Genomic DNA, 20054 nt, shown 5'->3' on the forward strand with positions numbered 1-20054 from the left:
CATATGAGTAAGTGTGGAGAATTGCCATGCTATAAAAATTGTGATTCTTTAATGATTTGGGTTTTGGGTGATTATTGATTAGATATTCTTCTAACTTTGGTTGACTCATTTTCTAGGCAATGTTAGGGTATACAGGTTAAAATGTCAGGTAGAAAATGAAAATAGGAGGTTGCAGATATGGAGTTAAGAATACTTCAAATAATAGGCTAGTCTAAAGCCCTGGAAATAGAAATGTTAAATAAAAAGATTGGGGAAAAAAGGTTAAAGGCATAATTCTGGAAAATACTCACTTTTTGGAGCAGAAGAAAGATGAAGAACTAACAAACAAGCCAATGGTGGAAATACTACTAGAGTTTGACATGTCAGAGAAATCCTAGAGGAAAATGTTTTAAGTGAAAGGCTGAATTTAACAAGCTATAGAGTTATCGGGAAATAGTGTAAAGAATATGCACATACATTTTTATTACTTTAGTAAGTAAAACTGTTCAGGCAATTTGACATTTATTGAATAAAGAAAAGCAGAAATTTAACAATAAGAACACAGCATATAATTCTAACTTTTCTGCATTTTATCTTCTTGTGTGTGTGTGTGTGTTTTTTTTTTTTTTAGACGGAGTCTCGCGCCCAGGCTGGAGTGCAGTGGCCGGATCTCAGCCCACTGCAAGCTCCACCTCCTGGGTTTACGCCATTCTCCTGCCTCAGCCTCCCGAGTAGCTGGGACTACAGGCGCCTGCCAAATCGCCCGGCTGGTTTTTTGTATTTTTTAATAGAGACGGGGTTTCACCGTGTTAGCCAGGATGGTCTCGATTTCCTGACCTCGTGATCCGCCCGTCTCGGCCTCCCAAAGTGCTGGGATTACAAGCTTGAGCCACTCCTTCTCAAAAAAAAAAAAAACCAAAACAAACAAACAAAACAAACAAACAAACAAAAAACCATAAGAAGATAAAATACAGAAAAGTTAGAATTATATGCTCACCTCGGAGTAATATATGCCAGTGTTTCTGGTGACCAAATAAATATTAATGCATTTCTTCCACACGAAACTATGGACAGTTTACATTTCTGATATCCATGACATACAGGTCATACTTTATTATTAATTGATACGATATTTAAAATATTGGGAAGAAATTCCTTTCCTTATGAAGAAGAAATCCCTAGATGAAACTAATGTAAGGAGTCAGACGGTATGAATACCTCTGCAATTGATAAAGTTAAGGATTTACTATTAAAGTATGATAAAGAAATAGAAAGTGCATGAAAGAACCCAGGTATTGCGGAGGTAATTCATGTAATCATTACCTTTTGAAGCCACATGATGTAGCTGTCTACCAAGAAGTTCTGTTAGCCAGGGTTCAAAGTCATTCCTCTGACAGCATCTGTCTCTAAAGGCTGAACAACGGGAGATGGGCGGAATTGAATTAAAAGACGCCAGAAGGTACAGTCGTTCATCTTTATATTAAGATAAGATTTTCTGATAGGAAACTACTATTTACTATTTAACATGGTTTGTCACTGGCGAGGAGACCTGGGATCCTGGCGACTACTACTCTCGCTTCTGCTCCTAGCAGCCTGGAAGGTGGGGAGCGGCCAGCTCCATTACTTTGTCCCGAAGGAGGCCAAACACGGCACCTTCGTGGGCCGCATCGCGCAGGACCTGGGGCTGGAGCTGGCGGAGCTGGTGCCGCGCCTGTTCCGGGTGGCGTCCAAAACACACGGGGACCTTCTGGAGGTAAATCTGCAGAATGGCATTTTGTTTGTGAATTCTCGGATAGACCGCGAGGAGCTGTGCGGGAGGAGCGCGGAGTGCAGCATCCACCTGGAGGTGATCGTGGACAGGCCGCTGCAGGTTTTCCATGTGGACGTGGAAGTGAAGGACATTAACGACAACCCGCCAGTGTTCCCGGTGAAAGAGCAAAAGCTATTTGTTTCAGAATCCAGAATGCCAGACTCTCGGTTTCCGCTAGAGAGCGCGTCTGATGCAGATGTTGGAGCAACTCCGTGTTAACCTACAGGCTTAGCTCTCATGATTACTTCATGCTAGATGTGAATTCAAAGAATGATGAGAATAAACTGGTTGAGCTCGTATTAAGAAAATCCTTGGACAGAGAGGACGCTCCTGCACACAACTTATTCCTGACAGCCACAGATGGTGGCAAACCTGAGCTTACAGGGAGTGTTCACCTGCTGGTCACAGTGCTGGATGTGAATGATAATGCTCCCACTTTCGAGCAGCCTGAATACGAAGTAAGAATATTCGAAGGGCCGGGCGCGGTGGCTCAAGCCTGTAATCCCAGCACTTTGGGAGGCCGAGACGGGCGGATCACGAGGTCAGGAGATCGAGACCATCCTGGCTAACACAGTGAAACCCCGTCTCTACTAAAAAAATACAAAAACTAGCCGAGGTGGCGGGCGCCTGTAGTCCCAGCTACTCGGGAGGCTGAGGCAGGAGAATGGCGTGAACCCGGGAGGCGGAGCTTGCAGTGAGCTGAGATCCGGCCACTGCACTCCAGCCTGGGCGACAGAGCGAGACTCCGTCTCAAAAAACAAAAACAAACAAAAAAAAAAAAAACAAAAAAAAGGATATTCGAAAACGCAGACAACGGAACGACAGTTATCAGACTGAATGCTTCTGATCGGGATGAAGGAGCGAATGGGGCAATTTCATACTCTTTTAATAGCCTTGTTGCACATATGGTTATTGACAACTTTAGCATAGATCCAAATACAGGAGAAATAGTGATTCGGGGTAATTTGGATTTTGAACAAGTAAATTTATACAAAATCCGCGTTGACGCAACGGACAAAGGCCATCCTCCCATGGCGGGTCATTGTACTGTTTTAGTGAGAATTTTGGATAAAAATGATAACTTCCCTGAGATAACATTGACTTCCTTATCGTTACCTGTGCGTGAAGACGCTCAATTCGGTACTGTCATCGCCCTAATTAGCGTGAACGACCTTGACTCACGTGTCAACGGGCAGGTGACCTGCTCCCTGACGCCCCATGTCCCCTTCAAGCTGGTGTCCACCTTCAAGAATTACTACTCGTTGGTGCTGGACAGCGCCCTGGACCGCGAGAACGTGTCAGCCTATGAGCTGGTAGTGACCGCGCGGGACGGGGGCTCGCCTTCGCTGTGGGCCACGGCCAGCGTGTCTGTGGAGGTGGCCGACGTGAACGACAACGCACCAGCGTTCGCGCAGTCCGAGTACGCGGTGTTCGTGAAGGAGAACAACCCGCAAGGCTGTCACATCTTCACAGTGTCGGCGGGGGACGCGGACGCGCAGGAGAACGCGCTGGTGTCCTACTCGCTGGTGGAGCGGCGGGTGGGCGAGCGCGCGCTGTCGAGCTACGTGTCGGTGCACGCGGAGAGCGGCAAAGTGTACGCGCTGCAGCCGCTGGATCACGAGGAGCTGGAGTTGCTGCAGTTCCAAGTGAGTGTGCGCGACGCGGGCGTGCCGCCTCTGGGCAGTAACGTGACGCTGCAGGTGTTCGTGCTGGACGAGAATGACAACGCGCCGGTGCTGCTGGCGCCTCGGATGGGTGGCACCGGTGGCGCAGTGAGCGAGCTGGTGCCGCGGTTGGTGGGTGCGGGCCACGTGGTAGCAAAGGTGCGCGCGGTGGACCCCGACTCGGGCTACAATGCGTGGCTTTCGTATGAGCTGCAGCCAGCGGCAAGCAGAACTCGGTTCCCGTTCCGCGTGGGGCTGTCCACGGGCGAGATTAGCACGACTCGTGTCCTGGACGAAGCGGACTCTCCGCGCCACCGCCTACTGGTGCTAGTGAAGGATCATGGTGAGCCGGCGCTGACGGCCACGGCCACGGTGCTGGTGTCGCTGGTGGAGAGCGGCCAGGATCCAAAGGCGTCTTCGAGGCCTTCGACTGGCGCTGTGGGTCCCGAAGCGGCGCTGGTGGATGTCAACGTGTACCTGATCATCGCCATCTGCGTGGTATCCAGCCTTCTGGTGCTCACACTGCTACTGTACACTGCGCTGTGGTGCTCAGCGCCGCCCACTGAGGGTGGGTGCCCGGCGGGCCAGCCCACTCTGGTGTGCTCCAGTGCGGTGGGAAGCTGGTCATACTCGCAGCAACAGCGGCAGAGGGTGTGCTCTGGTGAGGGGCCACTGAAGACGGACCTCATGGCCTTCAGCCCCAGCCTTCCTCCTGATCTGGGATCAGTTGATGTCGGCGAACAGCAAGATTTAAATGTTGATCATGGCCTCAAAGTAAGTCCATTTAAATTTAGAACTCATAAATTCTATTTGTGGAAATTGTAATTACTTTAAAAGTGTTTCATATGTATTTTTCACCGTATTATATAGTGAAAATTTAAACATTGTTTCAGTTTTTAGAAACATTTTATAATTAATTGAATTTTCTTAGTGGCATAATACAGTATTAATCATTCTCCACAAGTTGGGTCTATCTTGAAACTCAGGTTATGGTTGGATGATATCCTTTTTTTACTGAACATTTATTTTGGCCTGCCTTACAGCCGTCTTCTCTGAACAATGCTCTAACAACGTCCAGGGCATTTTGATCTTTGGTGAATGTATTCCCCCAAAACATTTATTCTTTTGTCCTTAGGCACTGAACTCTTAATCTTACTCCATATGCTGTACTTTGAAATGCATGTTTTAAATATGTTGTCGTTATATTTACTTTTATTCACTTTAACATCTCAGTTTATTCATCTTATTATCTGACTTTCTGGTGTCTGGTAGTCACAAATATCTTTGGTGTTTCACTATTGCCATTTTAAGCAATGTAGTGATAAAATACAGAATAATAGTGTTTCTCAAAATGTGATAGTTTTCAAATACTTACTAATTTTTTTATAAAGTAGTAAAAAAGTAAAATCAAGAGGGAAGAGATTTGTAATGCTTCTTTTAAGTCATTATTTAGACCATTTTACTATTTGGAGACGTGTTTTTTATTCTACATGATTTTCACAGTGGTGTTGTTGACAACTTACCATTTTTTGAGCCTCTATGTTTAGAAAATGATTACTTTACTCTTGCAAGTATCTTCTAAACTCCAATCATTCAATCCTTTGTTCATGAGTTGGAATCTTCTCAATATTCCACATTAAAGTGATATTTAATATGACTTAGAAAAATGTTTTCATCAGAAACACTATACATGGTAATTTCATTCTTGCAAACCAAACATATAATTTATAAGTCTTTATTATACAGAATATTTGGGATTAGTCCATTAGTTTGTGTAAAAATATTTAGCTTTATGGGATAAATCTTTGAAAAATCCAAGATACTTTATTTTGGTGTCTTTCAATGTTTTCTTTCTTTTCTTTCTTCTTGTCTTTTTACCTTTGCTTCTTGTGACTGTTCCACCTGCCTTGATATTAAATACCCATTAGACTTTGAGCATATTGCTTTGGAGGAAATGGTGGAACTTGATGGAAGGGAATGAAGGATTTCTGGGACTCTGAATTCTTACAGTTTGTTATTAGCATTGTTTTAAATCTTTTAATCACTTAAGAACCAACAATGTAATCATTTATGGGCATGTTTTATCCCCCTTGTCCACCTGAAGGTAACCTCAAAGCAGAATTATTTTGTAGTTGATTTTACAGTTCTCTTAATGCCTGTCCATGTTTAACATTTTATTTGACTATTAGAACACATTACATAAAAGCAAGTTGTTTTCATTTTAGTCCTTTAAGGACTTTTAAAAATATGCTTATCTTTATTATCCTGTTTGAATAGTATGTGGAGTTTTTCCTTTGTGTAAGTAATATTTCCTATCCCATCTATGTCTACTTGGTTCTACTCAGGTATTACTTTAATTACTGAATTCTCCTAAACATTTAATTGACTTTTACAAAATATCATAAATAGAAGGATTCTTTCCGCCACCTAGCATTGTATTTGGCAACTTATCATTTAAGTCATTTTAGTTCTGTGTTTCTTCAAATATCTCTCTAATTGATATTTGAATTTGGGATTGTGCTTTCACAATGAGAAAGTCTAAACCTGTTTCTTGTACATTAATACTTTTCACTACTCTAATTATGGTGATGCTTTTAGCTATTAAGTATTTCTGGGATTGAAATGTGCCAGAAGTTAGTTATTAAGTATTGTGGATTCTGAAGCTCTCTATTTCAAGTCCTCCCTCTACCAACTTTTGTATATGTAGTCTTTGGTAAAGGATTTGTTATTCAGTTCCTTGGCTTTATATGTGTGCATGATAAATGTGAATTCTACTGCATATACTTTTTGTGCCAAGTACGTTAATAGTTATAAATTATCAAGAATAAAGTCTGGCAAGTGATAGGTACATAAAATTTAGTTATCATTCTTAAGAGAAAAGAAGTTAGTGATTGCAAGAAGCAAACCTAAAATGTCAGAAAGTGATTATGGCCTTCCATATTAACCTTAATTTTATGTAAAATTATCTTTTATAAAGTCATTTTTAGATTAACCTAGGATGTTTCAATACTTTGAATGTTGTGTGGTGGAATGAAAAAAATCTAAAGGTTATTATGAGTTTAGGAAAGTCAAGTTATTACCACCTATGTGGAAAAAAATTTTCTGGAATGGTTAAAGTCCTTCCAAGGAATGTGTAGACTATCTTATGTTGGTAATTGTATGTTTCCCATATTTAAAAGTTGCCTGAGACCCTGCAGAGTGCTGAGTAGGTGTCTGAGATCTTTGTATGTTTCTTTCCATTAATAGTATTTTTCTTAAAAAGAAGTATGCGATAATATTTTGATGATGATTTGAAGTCAATTTATGTTGTAGTTCTATGAATTAAGTAGACCATTTATGTAGAGTATTGCAGAATAGCCTTTTAAAATTTTCTTTCTCCCTCCCTCCCTCCCTCCCTCCTTCCTTCCTTCCTTCCTTCCTTCCTTCCTTCCTTCCTTCCTTCCTTCCTTCCTTCCTTCCTTCCTTCCTTCCTTCCTTCCTTCCTTCTTTTCTGTTTTTGAGACGGAGTCTCTCTCTATCACCCAGGCTGGAGTGCAGCGGCACGATCTCGGCTCATTGCAACCTCTGCCTCCCGGGTTCAAGTGATTCTCCTTTCTCAGCCTCCGGAGTAGCTGGGATTACAGGCGCATGCCACCATGCCAGGCTAATTTTTTGTATTTTTAGTAGAGATAGGGTTTCACCGTGTTGGCCAGGATGGTCACGATCTCCTGACCTCGTGATCCACCAACCTCGGCCTCCCAAAATGCAGGAATTACAGGCATGAGCCACTGTGTCCAGCCTAAAATGCTTTCTTAGCAAGTAGAGAAGATTGTAATAACTAGTCTTCATTAAACATTAAATAGGACCCTTACAGATTTCTAACAGCATATCTTTATGTCCGGAATTATTATTGAGACCCAGCCTCTGGCTTTAAAATTTGAGGTCAAATAAAGAATAAGAGTCACAACAATGCAAGGCAAGATAATGTAACAGGTACAAAAGAGGTAAATCAGAGTGAGGTTGAAGTTGAAAGACAATCATTTCCTATTTGAATTTTTGAAGAAATACTTGAAGGGGCATGATGTGTTTCAGTGGTTTTTAAATAAGTAAGTTTCCCCCTGTGAGAATATTGAGAATAATAGACATTTTTTGGAAGGAGAAAACATAAGGAAAATGGAAGACACAGAAAAGCATCAATATGACACATAGAAAAGTCCCCTTTTTAAAACACACAGTCTGCAGAGAATGAAGCCAGGAAAACCAATGTAAGAAGATCTCTTGATTTTTGAGTAATAAACTAAATGGCTGTGAGTGATTAAGGAATTTGGCTATTCTTTAGAAGTATTTGGGAACTATTAAACTACCTTGAGCAAAATAAATCACGACTTTTAAAAGAAGATTGAACGGGAAGACAAACTCAGAAGCTACTGCAATAATCAAGGCCAGAAGCAATTGTTAAAAGCATCTCTTAGGCTGTTATCAGTAGAATTATGAAATAAAAGATAAACATGCAAAAACATTAATGGCACAATAAACTGTCACGATTTTGCCTTTAGGCTTGAGATACACTAAAATCTAGAATTAATTAATCGATTGCACGTTGGAATAAGATAGTAAAACTCACAAGAGAACTTCGTAGAACTTAGGCAGGTAAATAATCTCAGGCATAACTTTAAAAACAGAAATTGCCCTGAGTACTAAGGATGAGTAATAATGAAATCAAAATATATTGTAATAACGTATAATACAAACTATATTGGAGATTACAAAGAAGAGATTATTCATAAATGATAAAGCTTGGAAAGAATCAAACAAACACATTTCTGGAAGCAGATTGTATAAATGCTACAAAAGAGAAAAATATATTTTCTCCCCACGCAACGCAAGACCTTAAAGTCAATTCTCGCTTTTCTTGCTATATTTTCTACCTTTTCAATTCATAGAATTACTCAAGAAAACTACCTCAGTTGGTTGCTCCTTTTTGTTGATTCCTTTCCCCAGAAATGACCGAGTTTCTTTTTCATCAGTAGATTTCTGGGCTCCTATATTCACTAGAGATGGCAACTCCTGGATTTCTCTTACACCAGAATCCCATTTCGAGCCATATGGGAGATTCTGAATTCCAGAACAAAGGAATTTTGTAATTTCAAATTCATGATTGCTCAATGGAATCATTCTAATTGTTATTTCATTTCTGTCGTTATTTAAAACTTAAGTGGAGCTGTATGACCACAATCAAGGTCATACAAAACTTTTAGAGGTGGTCAGTCTGCTAAGAAGGCTCCAGCAAGAGAAACGGGATCTTCTGTTTCAACAATGATTACTTAAGAAAAAATTAAGAAAATGAAATAAGTTTTGCAGAATAGTTGTGAAATTTTTATTCATAAAATATGTACTTACACTTTGGGCCACGTGATGTCACTCTTTGCCGCGATGTTCTCTCTGAATCCAGACAAATACAGCCCTTTTCCCACGGGAAAGAGGCTCAATTCTTTTTCACTCTCTCTATGCTGAACAATGGCGAACACAGCAGAAGGGGACTGACGAAATCAGATGATTTCTCCTAATTTGAAGGCAGTTTTCACTAATTAGAAGAAGGCTGAGTATTTGAAATGTTGTACTCAAGTCGAGGAGATCCAGAGGGTCAGCCTCTACTGCTCTCGCTTCTGATCCTGGCGATGTGGGTGGTAGGGAGCGGCCAGCTCCACTACTCCGTCCCGGAGGAAGCCAAACACGGCACCTTCGTGGGCCGCATAGCGCAGGACCTGGGGCTGGAGCTGGCGGAGCTGGTGCCGCGCCTGTTCCAGTTGGATTCCAAAGGCCGCGGGGACCTTCTGGAGGTAAATCTTCAGAATGGCATTTTGTTTGTGAATTCTCGGATAGACCGCGAGGAGCTGTGTGGGCGGAGCGCGGAGTGCAGCATCCACCTGGAGGTGATCGTGGACAGGCCGCTGCAGGTTTTCCATGTGGACGTGGAGGTGAAGGACATTAACGACAACTCTCCCGTGTTCCCAGCGACACAAAAGAACCTGTTCATCGCGGAATCCAGGCCGCTTGACTCTCGGTTTCCACTAGAGGGCGCGTCCGATGCAGATATCGGGGACAACGCCTTGCTCACTTACAGACTGAGCCCCAATGAGTATTTCTCCCTGGACGTGCCAACCAGCAACCAGCAGGTAAAACCTCTTGGGCTTGTATTACGGAAACTTTTAGACAGAGAAAAAACTCCGGAGCTTCATTTATTGCTCACGGCCACCGATGGAGGCAAACCTGAACTGACTGGCACCGTTCAGGTACTCATCACAGTACTGGACGTCAATGACAATGCCCCAGTGTTCGACAGAACCCTCTATACGGTGAAATTACCAGAAAACGTTTCCATCGGAACGCTGGTGATTCACCCCAATGCCTCAGATTTAGACGAAGGCTTGAATGGGGATATTATTTACTCCTTCTCCAGTGATGTTTCTCCAGATATAAAATCCAAGTTCCACGTGGACCCCGTAAGTGGGGCAATCACAGTGATAGGACATATGGATTTTGAAGAAAGTAGAGCACACAAGATCCCAGTAGAGGCTGTCGATAAAGGCTTCCTACCACTGGCTGGCCATTGTACAGTTCTTGTGGAAGTTGTGGATGTAAATGACAATGCTCCACAGTTGATTATCAAAACGCTCTCGCTTCCTGTAAAAGAGGACGCACAACTGGGGACAGTTATTGCCCTGATTAGTGTGACTGACCTAGACGCAGATGCCAACGGGCAAGTGACCTGCTCTCTGACGCCCCATGTCCCCTTCAAGCTGGTGTCCACCTACAAGAATTACTACTCGTTGGTGCTGGACAGCGCCCTGGACCGCGAGAGTGTGTCGGCCTATGAGCTGGTGGTGACGGCGCGGGACGGGGGCTTGCCTTCTCTGTGGGCCACGGCCAGCGTGTCTGTGGAGGTGGCCGACGTGAACGACAACGCACCAGCGTTCACGCAGTCCGAGTACACAGTGTTCGTGAAGGAGAACAACCCACCGGGCTGCCACATCTTCACGGTGTCGGCGGGGGACGCGGATGCGCAGGAGAACGCGCTGGTGTCCTACTCGCTGGTGGAGCGGCGGGTGGGCGAGCGCGCGCTGTCGAGCTACGTATCAGTGCACTCGGAGAGCGGCAAGGTGTACGCGCTGCAGCCGCTGGACCACGAGGAGCTGGAGCTGCTGCAGTTCCAGGTGAGCGCGCGCGACGCTGGCGTGCCGCCTCTGGGCAGCAACGTGACGCTGCAGGTGTTCGTGCTGGACGAGAATGACAATGCACCGGCACTGCTGGCACCTCGGATGAGGGGCACTGACGGCGCAGTGAGCGAGCTGGTGCTGCGGTCGGTGGGCGCCGGCGTGGTGGTGGGGAAGGTGCGCGCAGTGGACGCCGACTCAGGCTACAACGCGTGGCTTTCATACGAGGTGCAGCCAGAAACGGTCAGCGCGCGCATCCCGTTCCGCGTGGGGTTGTACACTGGCGAGATCAGCACTACACGAGCCCTAGATGAGACGGACGCACCGCGCCACCGCCTACTGGTGCTGGTGAAAGACCACGGGGAGCCAGCGCTGACAGCCACGGCCACTGTGCTGGTGTCGCTGGTGGACAGCGGCCAGGCGCCAAAGGCATCGTCGCGGGCGTCAGTGGGCGCCACGAGCCCCGAGGTGACGCTGGTGGATGTCAACGTGTACCTGATCATCGCCATCTGCGCCGTGTCCAGCCTGTTGGTCCTCACGCTGCTGCTGTACACTGCGCTGCGGTGCTCCGCGCTGCCCACCGAGGGAGAGTGCACGCTGGGCAAGCCTACGCTGGTGTGTTCCAGCGAGGTGGGGAGTTGGTCGTACTCGCAGCAGAGGAGGCAGAGGGTGTGCTCTGGGGAGGGTCCACCGAAGACCGACCTCATGGCTTTCAGCCCGGGCCTTTCTCCTTGTGCTGGATCTACAGAGCGAACGGGAGAACCCTCTGCTTCTTCAGATTTATCTGGGAAGGTGGGTTGTTCTAGCATTTTATTTATTTATATAATTATTTATTTTTTCTTGAAAGATATTTTCAATTACTCCCAGGGGCCATTCAAATAGTTTTATTCATTTTTCTAGAAATCCAGCATATTTTTTTCTTATAAAGTAAACCCCTTAATATTGGAGCCGACTTTGTCTTGACTTCTAGTGAGAATTATAAATCGTATATTAAATAGATATTTATTGGGTGCTGAATCAATTTTATTTAAATTTGTGATTAAAATGACATTGAATTTCTGATGCTATGCTGCCATAACACTTGAAAACCAATTTAGTTGTTAGTCATTCATTAAACATTAACATCACTATCATTTATTTATTTCTAAATGATGCATAGTATTTTAATCTACTTTTATTGTTTATAAGAAACCCAAACAAAAATATATAGCAATTGTTACCTTTTTAAGTTTGTAGTTCTCTACATTTCTCTGGATGGAGACTGTGTTAACATCTGATTGTTCAGCATCCCTCAGTATCTATCATTTTGATAAGAAACTTCCCCTAAGCTTTAGAGAACAGTTGCTCCACTTTAGGAATCAAATTATGTCAATAGATGTTATAAACACAGCCTTCATTTCAACTTGTATAAAACATGTTTTTAAATGCCTGACAATGTAGATAATTCGGGAAATGTTGACTGAAATTTTGTCTACACTTAGAAATTTTTTTGAAATTCTGTTTACAGAAATTGGAGAATAATACTTTTTTAACAAATGTTTTCTTTCTTCAAGAAGACATTCTCCTTTTAATTGAAATTTTCTCCATTTAGTGATAAAATGATCAGCCATGTAAAGATTTCAAATTTTGAGTTCTTTTGAAATTCATAGTATGTAACTTAAAACATTACCCTTATCAGTTTAGATGAGAATTAACTTTTTCTGTTAGTAATCCATAAGACAGAAATCCGGTTTTAAAAAAACTCTTTTTCTCCTCTCAGCTCATATGTAACACAAGGCAGAAATCTGGATATGAGATTTGCCTCTTTAATGTCACTACCTGTTATATTTCCTGAATTATAGTATGTGACTTTCAAAATGGTGGTTTTCCACACTCTATCTTTAGTGCAAGCTCTTTGTTTGTTTTCTAATTTACGGTTTTAAAAATCTCGCCTGTTGAGTTTTTGTTATGTGGTTTATATTTTTCTTTCTCTTTCAGCTATTTTATTTAATATCGTGTCAGATATTTTACAAGGTATTACTTAATTAAAAACTTAGTGGAGAAAGATCAGAATGGCCTTGAGAATAGAGCCACAATAATAACTATGAAAATGCAAGTAACATTTGTTTAAATCAAAATATTTTAATTTTTAAATTTTCTCTTAAAACACACATTTGGAATATGCTACAATATTACATGTTTTTTGTCTTTCTTTCTTTTTTCTTTTTCTTTTTTCTGAGATGGAGTCTTTTTCTACCACCCAGGCTGATGGGCAGAGTGGCATGATCTCTGCTCACTGCAACCTCTGCCTCCTGGGTTCAAGCAATTCTCCTGCCTCAGCCTCCTGAGTAGCTGGGATTACAGGCATGTGCCACCATGCCTGGCTAATTTTTGTATTTTTAGTAGAGATGGGGTTTCATCATGTTGGCCAGGCTCGTCTCGAACTCCTGACCTTGTGATCTTCCCACCTCGGCCTCCCAAAGTGCTGGGATTAAAGGTGTGAGTCACCGTGCCTGTCATTAAGCCTATCTACGTCTGTCTATCAGCACAACTCACCTTGAATATAGGCTTATACTTTCAAGTATCTTTGTCTTTGCACATTTTTCAAGTTTCGTGTGTCATTTAAACTTGGGCCCAGGTATTTGATTATTTGATGTGAATAGAGGGATGCTACAGATGTCATTTGTCCCCCGCCCTAAGTCCTCCAGTCTCCTTAGAGCTAGTACTTACTAAGTATTTACTATGTCGTCAATAATCATAAAATGTATTCTTTATTATTGATGGCTGTGTTGATGGAATTGGTAATTTAGTCCTTCATATTAATCTCTATTCTCTCTCAGAGTATAAACTCTCATCATATGCAAATTCTCAGAAGGGCTGTGAACACCTTAGTAATAAATTTATCTTTTGAGGTCATTAGCAAACATGAACTCACTGGGATCCAGAGAAGATAAAATTCAAAACAGGCTGTCAAGTTCAAAACAGAGAGGTGAGAGTAGAACAGACACTTCCCTATTTTGCCCAATAGCTCTCTTTATATGCATCTGTAGTTAACATTCCTCAATTCAAGTCAGATTCATGAAACAATAATGAAGCTCCTCCTACGCCAGCTCTTTTCAAGTTGTAATTACTATATAGGGAAAACTAAGTTATCACCCAATATCTTAGACAATTTGAGAGCAAAGGGGGTGCTGTAAGTAAGTATACAAGATCACAGACCTAAACTGAGCCTGTTCCAGACAAATTGGTCAAATGTTCCAGACAAAATGGTCAACCTATCCTTAGACCTGCTAATGCTACTGCATTAGCAGCACCTAAGTCCTCATTGAATGTTCTGGTTTAAGACCACCTCAGAAATTCTGAAATGGGTAGTATGAGCAAATTTTCATTTTAAAGCACACCTGAGATGATTCTCATACAACTGAAATTTTAGATCCGTAGCCCTATTTAATACTTGATGTGCAAGTTTCTGTAGTCTAAAAAGATGTGGTGGCCTGACACCCGTAATCCCAACATTTTGGGAGGCCAAGGTGGGAGGGCCCCTTGAGCCCAGCAGTTTGAGACCAATGTAGTGAGACTCGTCTCCACCAAAAAAAAAAAAAAAAAAAAAAAAAAAAAAAAAAAAAAAATTAGCCGGGCATAGTGGCACATATCTGTAGTCCCAACTACTCAGGAGGCTGAGGTTGGAGAATCGCTTGAGCCTGGGGCATTGAGGCTGCAGTGAACTGTGATGACACCACTGCACTTCAGCCTGGGTGACAGCAAGATTCTGTCTCAAAAAATAAAATAAAATAAAAAGAGTAATTTAACTACTCCCTACTTTTTATTCAATGTTAGACATACATTGGGATATTTATATTATTACTTGGTATAAAATGTACATTAGTAGAAATTGAGTTTAGTTTTTATTATTTTGTGTGTGGAGATGATTGATCAATGGCAAACTTATTTTACACTCCAGATAGCTAAAACAAAAGTTGGTATTTTGATACGTAGCTCATTACATTTTAATTCAAGGTTTATAAAAAAGTAATCTCTCAAATCAGAATTTTGATGCAAGAGGCATTCCAAAGGAGCAGAGAAGTATAGAAACAGAATTTAGTAGGACACGTAAACTGATGGATTAAGTGACACCCATTTCTGTCAGTTTTCTTATTCATAAATATTGTTGCGCTGTCATTCAGATTTTAATAAAAAAGTTTAAAGTTATTGACACATTTAAAAATATTCTTTAGAAAAGCCAAAACATCATTAAATAAAATAAATTAACCCTTGTGTAGGACGAAAATTTCTGTTATTAAGTTTTCCTTTCTTGGAAAGATAGAAAACCCAAGTTTTTTCAGCAGCACAGATATATTACATTTTCATTCCTGAATATTTGATTTCAAGAACTTTGAGAGAGAAAAAAATATTTTTACCACAAGTGGTAATGAAAAACTTCATTGACATTGATAAAATTATTAGATACATTTCAGAACTGTGTCTTTTGAGCATTTGAAAAGTATAAATATAACAGGGTTGAAAGCATTTGTCTCTGAAAGCAGAAATGATAAATTTGTTAATTACTTTATTTAGAATTATAATTAAGATTCTTTTTGCCCATGTAAGATATTATAAAATGAAACTTCTCCTTGTATAAAGGATTTTTCTGTAACAGTACTTTTCTGTTTTCTTAAATACGGAAACCACCCCTCTCAGCCTGTGCAGTAGCAATAATTAAGGCATTCTATAGGTAATAATTTTGCCTGATGAGCCAAATTTAGTATTGAGCCTCATAAAAACAAATGTGGCCAAATTGAGGCCTGAGAATAGTTTCCATTTATGAATCACTCACTCTCCTTAAGGTACTATTGCAAGCACTTAATATATTATAATTCACACAACCACCATATTAGTATTAGGCCAAAGTTATAAAATTGGAACATGGAGCAGGAAGAGGTTAAATGATTTTCCCAAGTCATGTGGCTAGCGAGTAGGATAATAGGAATCTAAATGAGAAATGTCTGATGTTGAAGCTAATGATCTCTAAATTCTAGTGATGACTAGATCTTCAGAGTTATAAACACCTCACAGATAGTTGATGCTTGACATTAGCGTCTAAACAAACTTTATTAAATCTCAAAATAATGAGAAAGAGAAGCAAGTTAAGTGTCAGAACTTAAAGGGAATTAAACTTGTCATTTAATAAACTATTAGTATACTCAGTAGTATGCAAATATTAAGGGCATTTTGAAATTCAGCTATTTATAATCACGTGGTTAGGGAAGAAATCACTACTCTGAGATTCTACATTTAAGAAAACATTGCACGTGGGATCAACATTTATTATTATTAACTATAAAGAGACGTAATGTGAAGCTTTGAAAGTCCGTAGAAAGCCAGGCGCGGTGGCTCAAGCCTGTAATCCCAGCACTTTGGGAGGCCGAGACGGGCGGATCACGAGGTCAGGAGATCGAGACCATCCTGGCTAACATGGTGAAACCCCGTCTCTACAAAAAAGTACAAAAAACTAGCCGGGCGAGGTGGCGGGCGCCTGTAGTCCCAGCTACTCGGGAGGCTGAGGCAGGAGAAGGGCGTGAACCGGGGAGACGGAGCTTGCAGTGAGCCAGGATCCGGCCACTACACTCTAGCCTGGGCTACAGAGCGAGACTCCGTCTCAAAAAAAAAAAAAAAAAAAAAAAAAGCATAAAAAAAAAAAAAAAAAAAAAAGAAAGTCCGTAGAAATAAAAATACATTAAAAAAAGAATTAACATACGAATGAAAGAAAAGTTGTGAACTCATGGACTTGTACTTACACCTAAAGCCACCGGATGTCGCTGTGGTCCACAAAATAGCTTTTAGAACAAAGGCATCTGCCAGTTTCTCAAGGACTAGGAAGTAGCTTCATTCTGAGATCTCAGCCATTTTGATAAAAAATAGATGTAAGAAATAGGACAGAAAATGTCAGATCGTATGTGCATTCTAGACCGCTGATTCGTCGATTTGTAAAACAAGAGAAGCATAAGATGGTTTCCAGATGTAGCTGCCTGGGGGTCCAGTGCCCGCTGCTCTCGCTTCTTCTCCTCGCAGCCTGGGAAGTGGGGAGCGGCCAACTCCACTACTCCGTCTACGAGGAGGCCAAACACGGCTCCTTCGTGGGCCGCATCGCGCAGGACCTGGGGCTGGAGCTGGCGGAGCTGGTGCCGCGCCTGTTCCGGGTGGCGTCCAAAACACACGGGGACCTTCTGGAGGTAAATCTGCAGAATGGCATTTTGTTTGTGAATTCTCGGATAGACCGCGAGGAGCTGTGCGGGAGGAGCGCGGAGTGCAGCATCCACCTGGAGGTAATCGTGGACAGGCCGCTGCAGGTTTTCCATGTGGACGTGGAAGTGAAGGACATTAACGACAACCCGCCCAGGTTCTCCGTAACAGAACAAAAGCTCTCAATACCTGAATCCAGACTGCTTGACTCTCGATTTCCACTAGAAGGCGCATCTGATGCGGATGTTGGAGAGAACGCATTGCTTACTTACGAACTCAGTCCAAATGAGTATTTTGTTCTTGATACTATAAACAAAAAAGACAAAGACAAATTCCCAGTGCTTGTTCTGCGGAAGCTGCTGGATCGTGAAGAAAATCCTCAGCTAAAGTTGTTATTGACAGCAACTGATGGAGGCAAACCTGAATTTACCGGATCTGTTTCTTTGCTGATCCTGGTGTTAGATGCCAATGATAACGCCCCTATCTTTGACAGACCGGTTTATGAAGTTAAGATGTATGAAAATCAAGTGAACCAAACATTAGTTATATGGCTCAACGCTTCTGATTCGGATGAAGGAATAAACAAGGAAATGATGTATTCATTTAGCACTTTGGTCCCACCCACGATAAGAAGGAAGTTTTGGATAAACGAAAGGACGGGAGAAATAAAAGTAAATGATGCTATTGACTTTGAGGACAGTAACACTTATGAAATTCATGTGGATGTTACAGATAAGGGAAACCCACCTATGGTTGGTCACTGCACAGTCCTAGTGGAACTACTGGATGAAAATGATAATTCACCTGAGGTGATTGTCACTTCTCTGTCTCTCCCAGTGAAAGAAGATGCTCAAGTGGGCGCCGTCATTGCCCTGATCAGCGTTTCTGACCATGATTCAGGAGCCAACGGACAGGTCACCTGCTCTCTGACGCCCCATGTCCCCTTCAAGCTGATGTCCACCTACAAGAATTACTACTCGTTGGTGCTGGACAGCGCCCTGGACCGCGAGAGAGTGTCGGCCTATGAACTGGTGGTGACTGCGCGGGACGGGGGCTCGCCTTCACTGTGGGCCACGGCCAGCGTGTCCGTGGAGGTGGCCGACGTGAACGACAATGCGCCGGCGTTCACGCAGTCCGAGTACACGGTGTTTGTGAAGGAGAACAACCCGCCGGGCTGCCACATCTTCACGGTGTCTGCGCAGGACGCGGACGCGCAGGAGAACGCGCTGGTGTCCTACTCGCTGGTGGAGCGGCGGGTGGGCGAGCGCACGCTGTCGAGCTACGTTTCGGTGCACGCGGAGAGCGGCAAAGTGTACGCGCTGCAACCGCTGGACCACGAGGAGCTGGAGCTGCTGCAGTTCCAGGTGAGCGCGCGTGACGCTGGCGTGCCGCCTCTGGGCAGCAATGTGACGCTGCAGGTGTTCGTGCTGGACGAGAACGACAACGCTCCCGCGCTGCTGGCGTCTCCGGCTGGCAGCGCGGGAGGTGCAGTCAGTGAGCTGGTGCTAAGGTCGGTGGGTGCGGGTCACGTAGTGGCGAAAGTGCGCGCAGTGGACGCTGACTCGGGATACAACGCGTGGCTGTCGTATGAATTGCAGTTGGCGGCGGTTGGCACACGCATCCCGTTCCGCGTGGGGCTGTACACGGGCGAGATCAGTACGACGCGCACTCTAGATGAGGATGACTTGCCACGCCAGCGCCTATTGGTGCTGGTAAAGGACCACGGCGAACCGGCGCTGACGGCCACGGCCACTGTGCTTGTGTCGCTTGTGGAGGGTAGCCAGGCACCCAAGGCCTCGTCGCGGGCTTCAGCGGGCGTAGCGCCCGAGGTGGCCCTGGTGGACGTCAACGTGTACCTGATCATTGCCATCTGCGCGGTGTCCAGCTTGCTGGTGCTCACGCTGCTGCTGTACACTGCACTGCGGTGCTCGGCGGAGCCCACCGAGAGCGCATGTGGGCAGGTGAAGCCCACATTGATGTGCTCTAGCGCAGTGGGGAGCTGGCCTTACTCGCAGCAGAGGCGGCAGAGGGTGTGTTCTGGGGAGGGCCCGCCCCCGCCCCCGCCCCCGCCCAAGACAGACCTCATGGCCTTCAGCCCCAGCCTTCCACCGTGCCCAGTGGTAGATGTGGACGGGGAAGATCAGTCTATTGGAGGAGACCACTCTAGGAAGGTGGGTTATTACATTTTCATTTTCCTTTTGTGCTTTATGAATAATACTTTCTCTTACCGTATTTTCTCAAATATATATCAGAATATTTCATTTTTGTTTACGTTCCATTTATGCTTGAATATTTCTAGTGATACCTTTGTAATATAATTTATTCCAGGAGTTTTTGAATATTTTTATTCTACCCAGTGTGTCAGCCATTGATTGGTACTTAAATTTTTTAAAATAATAATTCATTCTGAATACACTAATATTTTCCAATACAGATATGTGATATAGGTTGCAGTTCTGATGATTCACTTTCATAATTACTTTTTATTACAAGTATTTGTAAGCTTAGTACTTCATGTTATTTCATTTCCAATCTAAATTTTGATTTGATTGTATTTGCATTAACAAAAAATTTCACTAATTTGTATCCCTTAAGTGAAAATGTGTTTTCCCCCATGTGTAGAATATGTGTAGTGTACCATAGCTTATACTGCCACAGCAGATTTCTATGTTCAGTGATTACAGCTTTTCCTTAATAGTGCAGTAAGTAGGTAGGCAGTTCATTGGTAAAAATGTCTTTATCTTAGCAATTAAGTTAAATGCTTTGAATTTTAAAAATGTTTTCCATCTTTATTTTAGTTGTAGTGGTACCTGTGTCAGTGCGTATTATTCATTTAGCAGAAGAAAATGTGTGTTTCAGTTATTTACGTAATTTTATCCAGTAGTTCTTCATTATCCGCTCCTTTATCAGTATTAGGCATTGCTTATGATATTCATGTATTAGCTCTTTCACTTTGAGGAAGGAGCCATGCTTATGCTTAAAAATGAAGAGAATTTGAACACTTTTAATTTTGAGATTGAAAATACTTTAGTACAGATTAATATTAAAAGTTTGAGGAGAAAATTAAATTAATGTTTTCTACTGATCTGATATATTGTATAGTTTAATAGCTTCTCTAGTCATCTTAAACAGGGTAGGGTTGGATGATATATACTCAGAAATGAAAGCTAATTTTGTTGCGTAGTGTCA

At 42.8% G+C, this 20054-nt stretch overlaps 2 protein-coding genes across 15 annotated transcripts in view; both read left to right on the forward strand.

Annotated features, from left to right (window-relative positions):
• Positions 1-20054, forward strand: part of LOC104681778 (protocadherin alpha-C2) — a 230324-nt gene that overhangs the window by 55897 nt on the left and 154373 nt on the right. Inside the window, exon 1 of one of the 14 annotated variants that reach the window (XM_010388183.2) lies at positions 8026-11438. The exons of 11 other annotated variants lie outside the window; for them this stretch is intronic. In XM_010388183.2, coding sequence (XP_010386485.2) covers positions 9045-11438 — 2394 coding nt within the window. In that variant the 5' untranslated portion in view covers positions 8026-9044. Of the gene's footprint in view, positions 1-8025; positions 11439-16479; positions 19037-20054 lie in introns of those variants that run through there. 2 more of the 14 variants (XM_010388181.2, XM_010388196.2) reach the window with 2 other exon arrangements.
• Positions 1505-4278, forward strand: LOC104681849 (protocadherin alpha-8-like). Its single transcript, XM_030926994.1, is given in 3 exon segments — positions 1505-1991; positions 1994-2269; positions 2600-4278. Coding segments are annotated over 3 exon segments (2442 nt in total).

Source organism: Rhinopithecus roxellana, chromosome 3 (genome assembly GCF_007565055.1).
Source record: "Rhinopithecus roxellana isolate Shanxi Qingling chromosome 3, ASM756505v1, whole genome shotgun sequence".
NCBI classification, from domain to species: Eukaryota; Metazoa; Chordata; class Mammalia; order Primates; family Cercopithecidae; genus Rhinopithecus; species Rhinopithecus roxellana.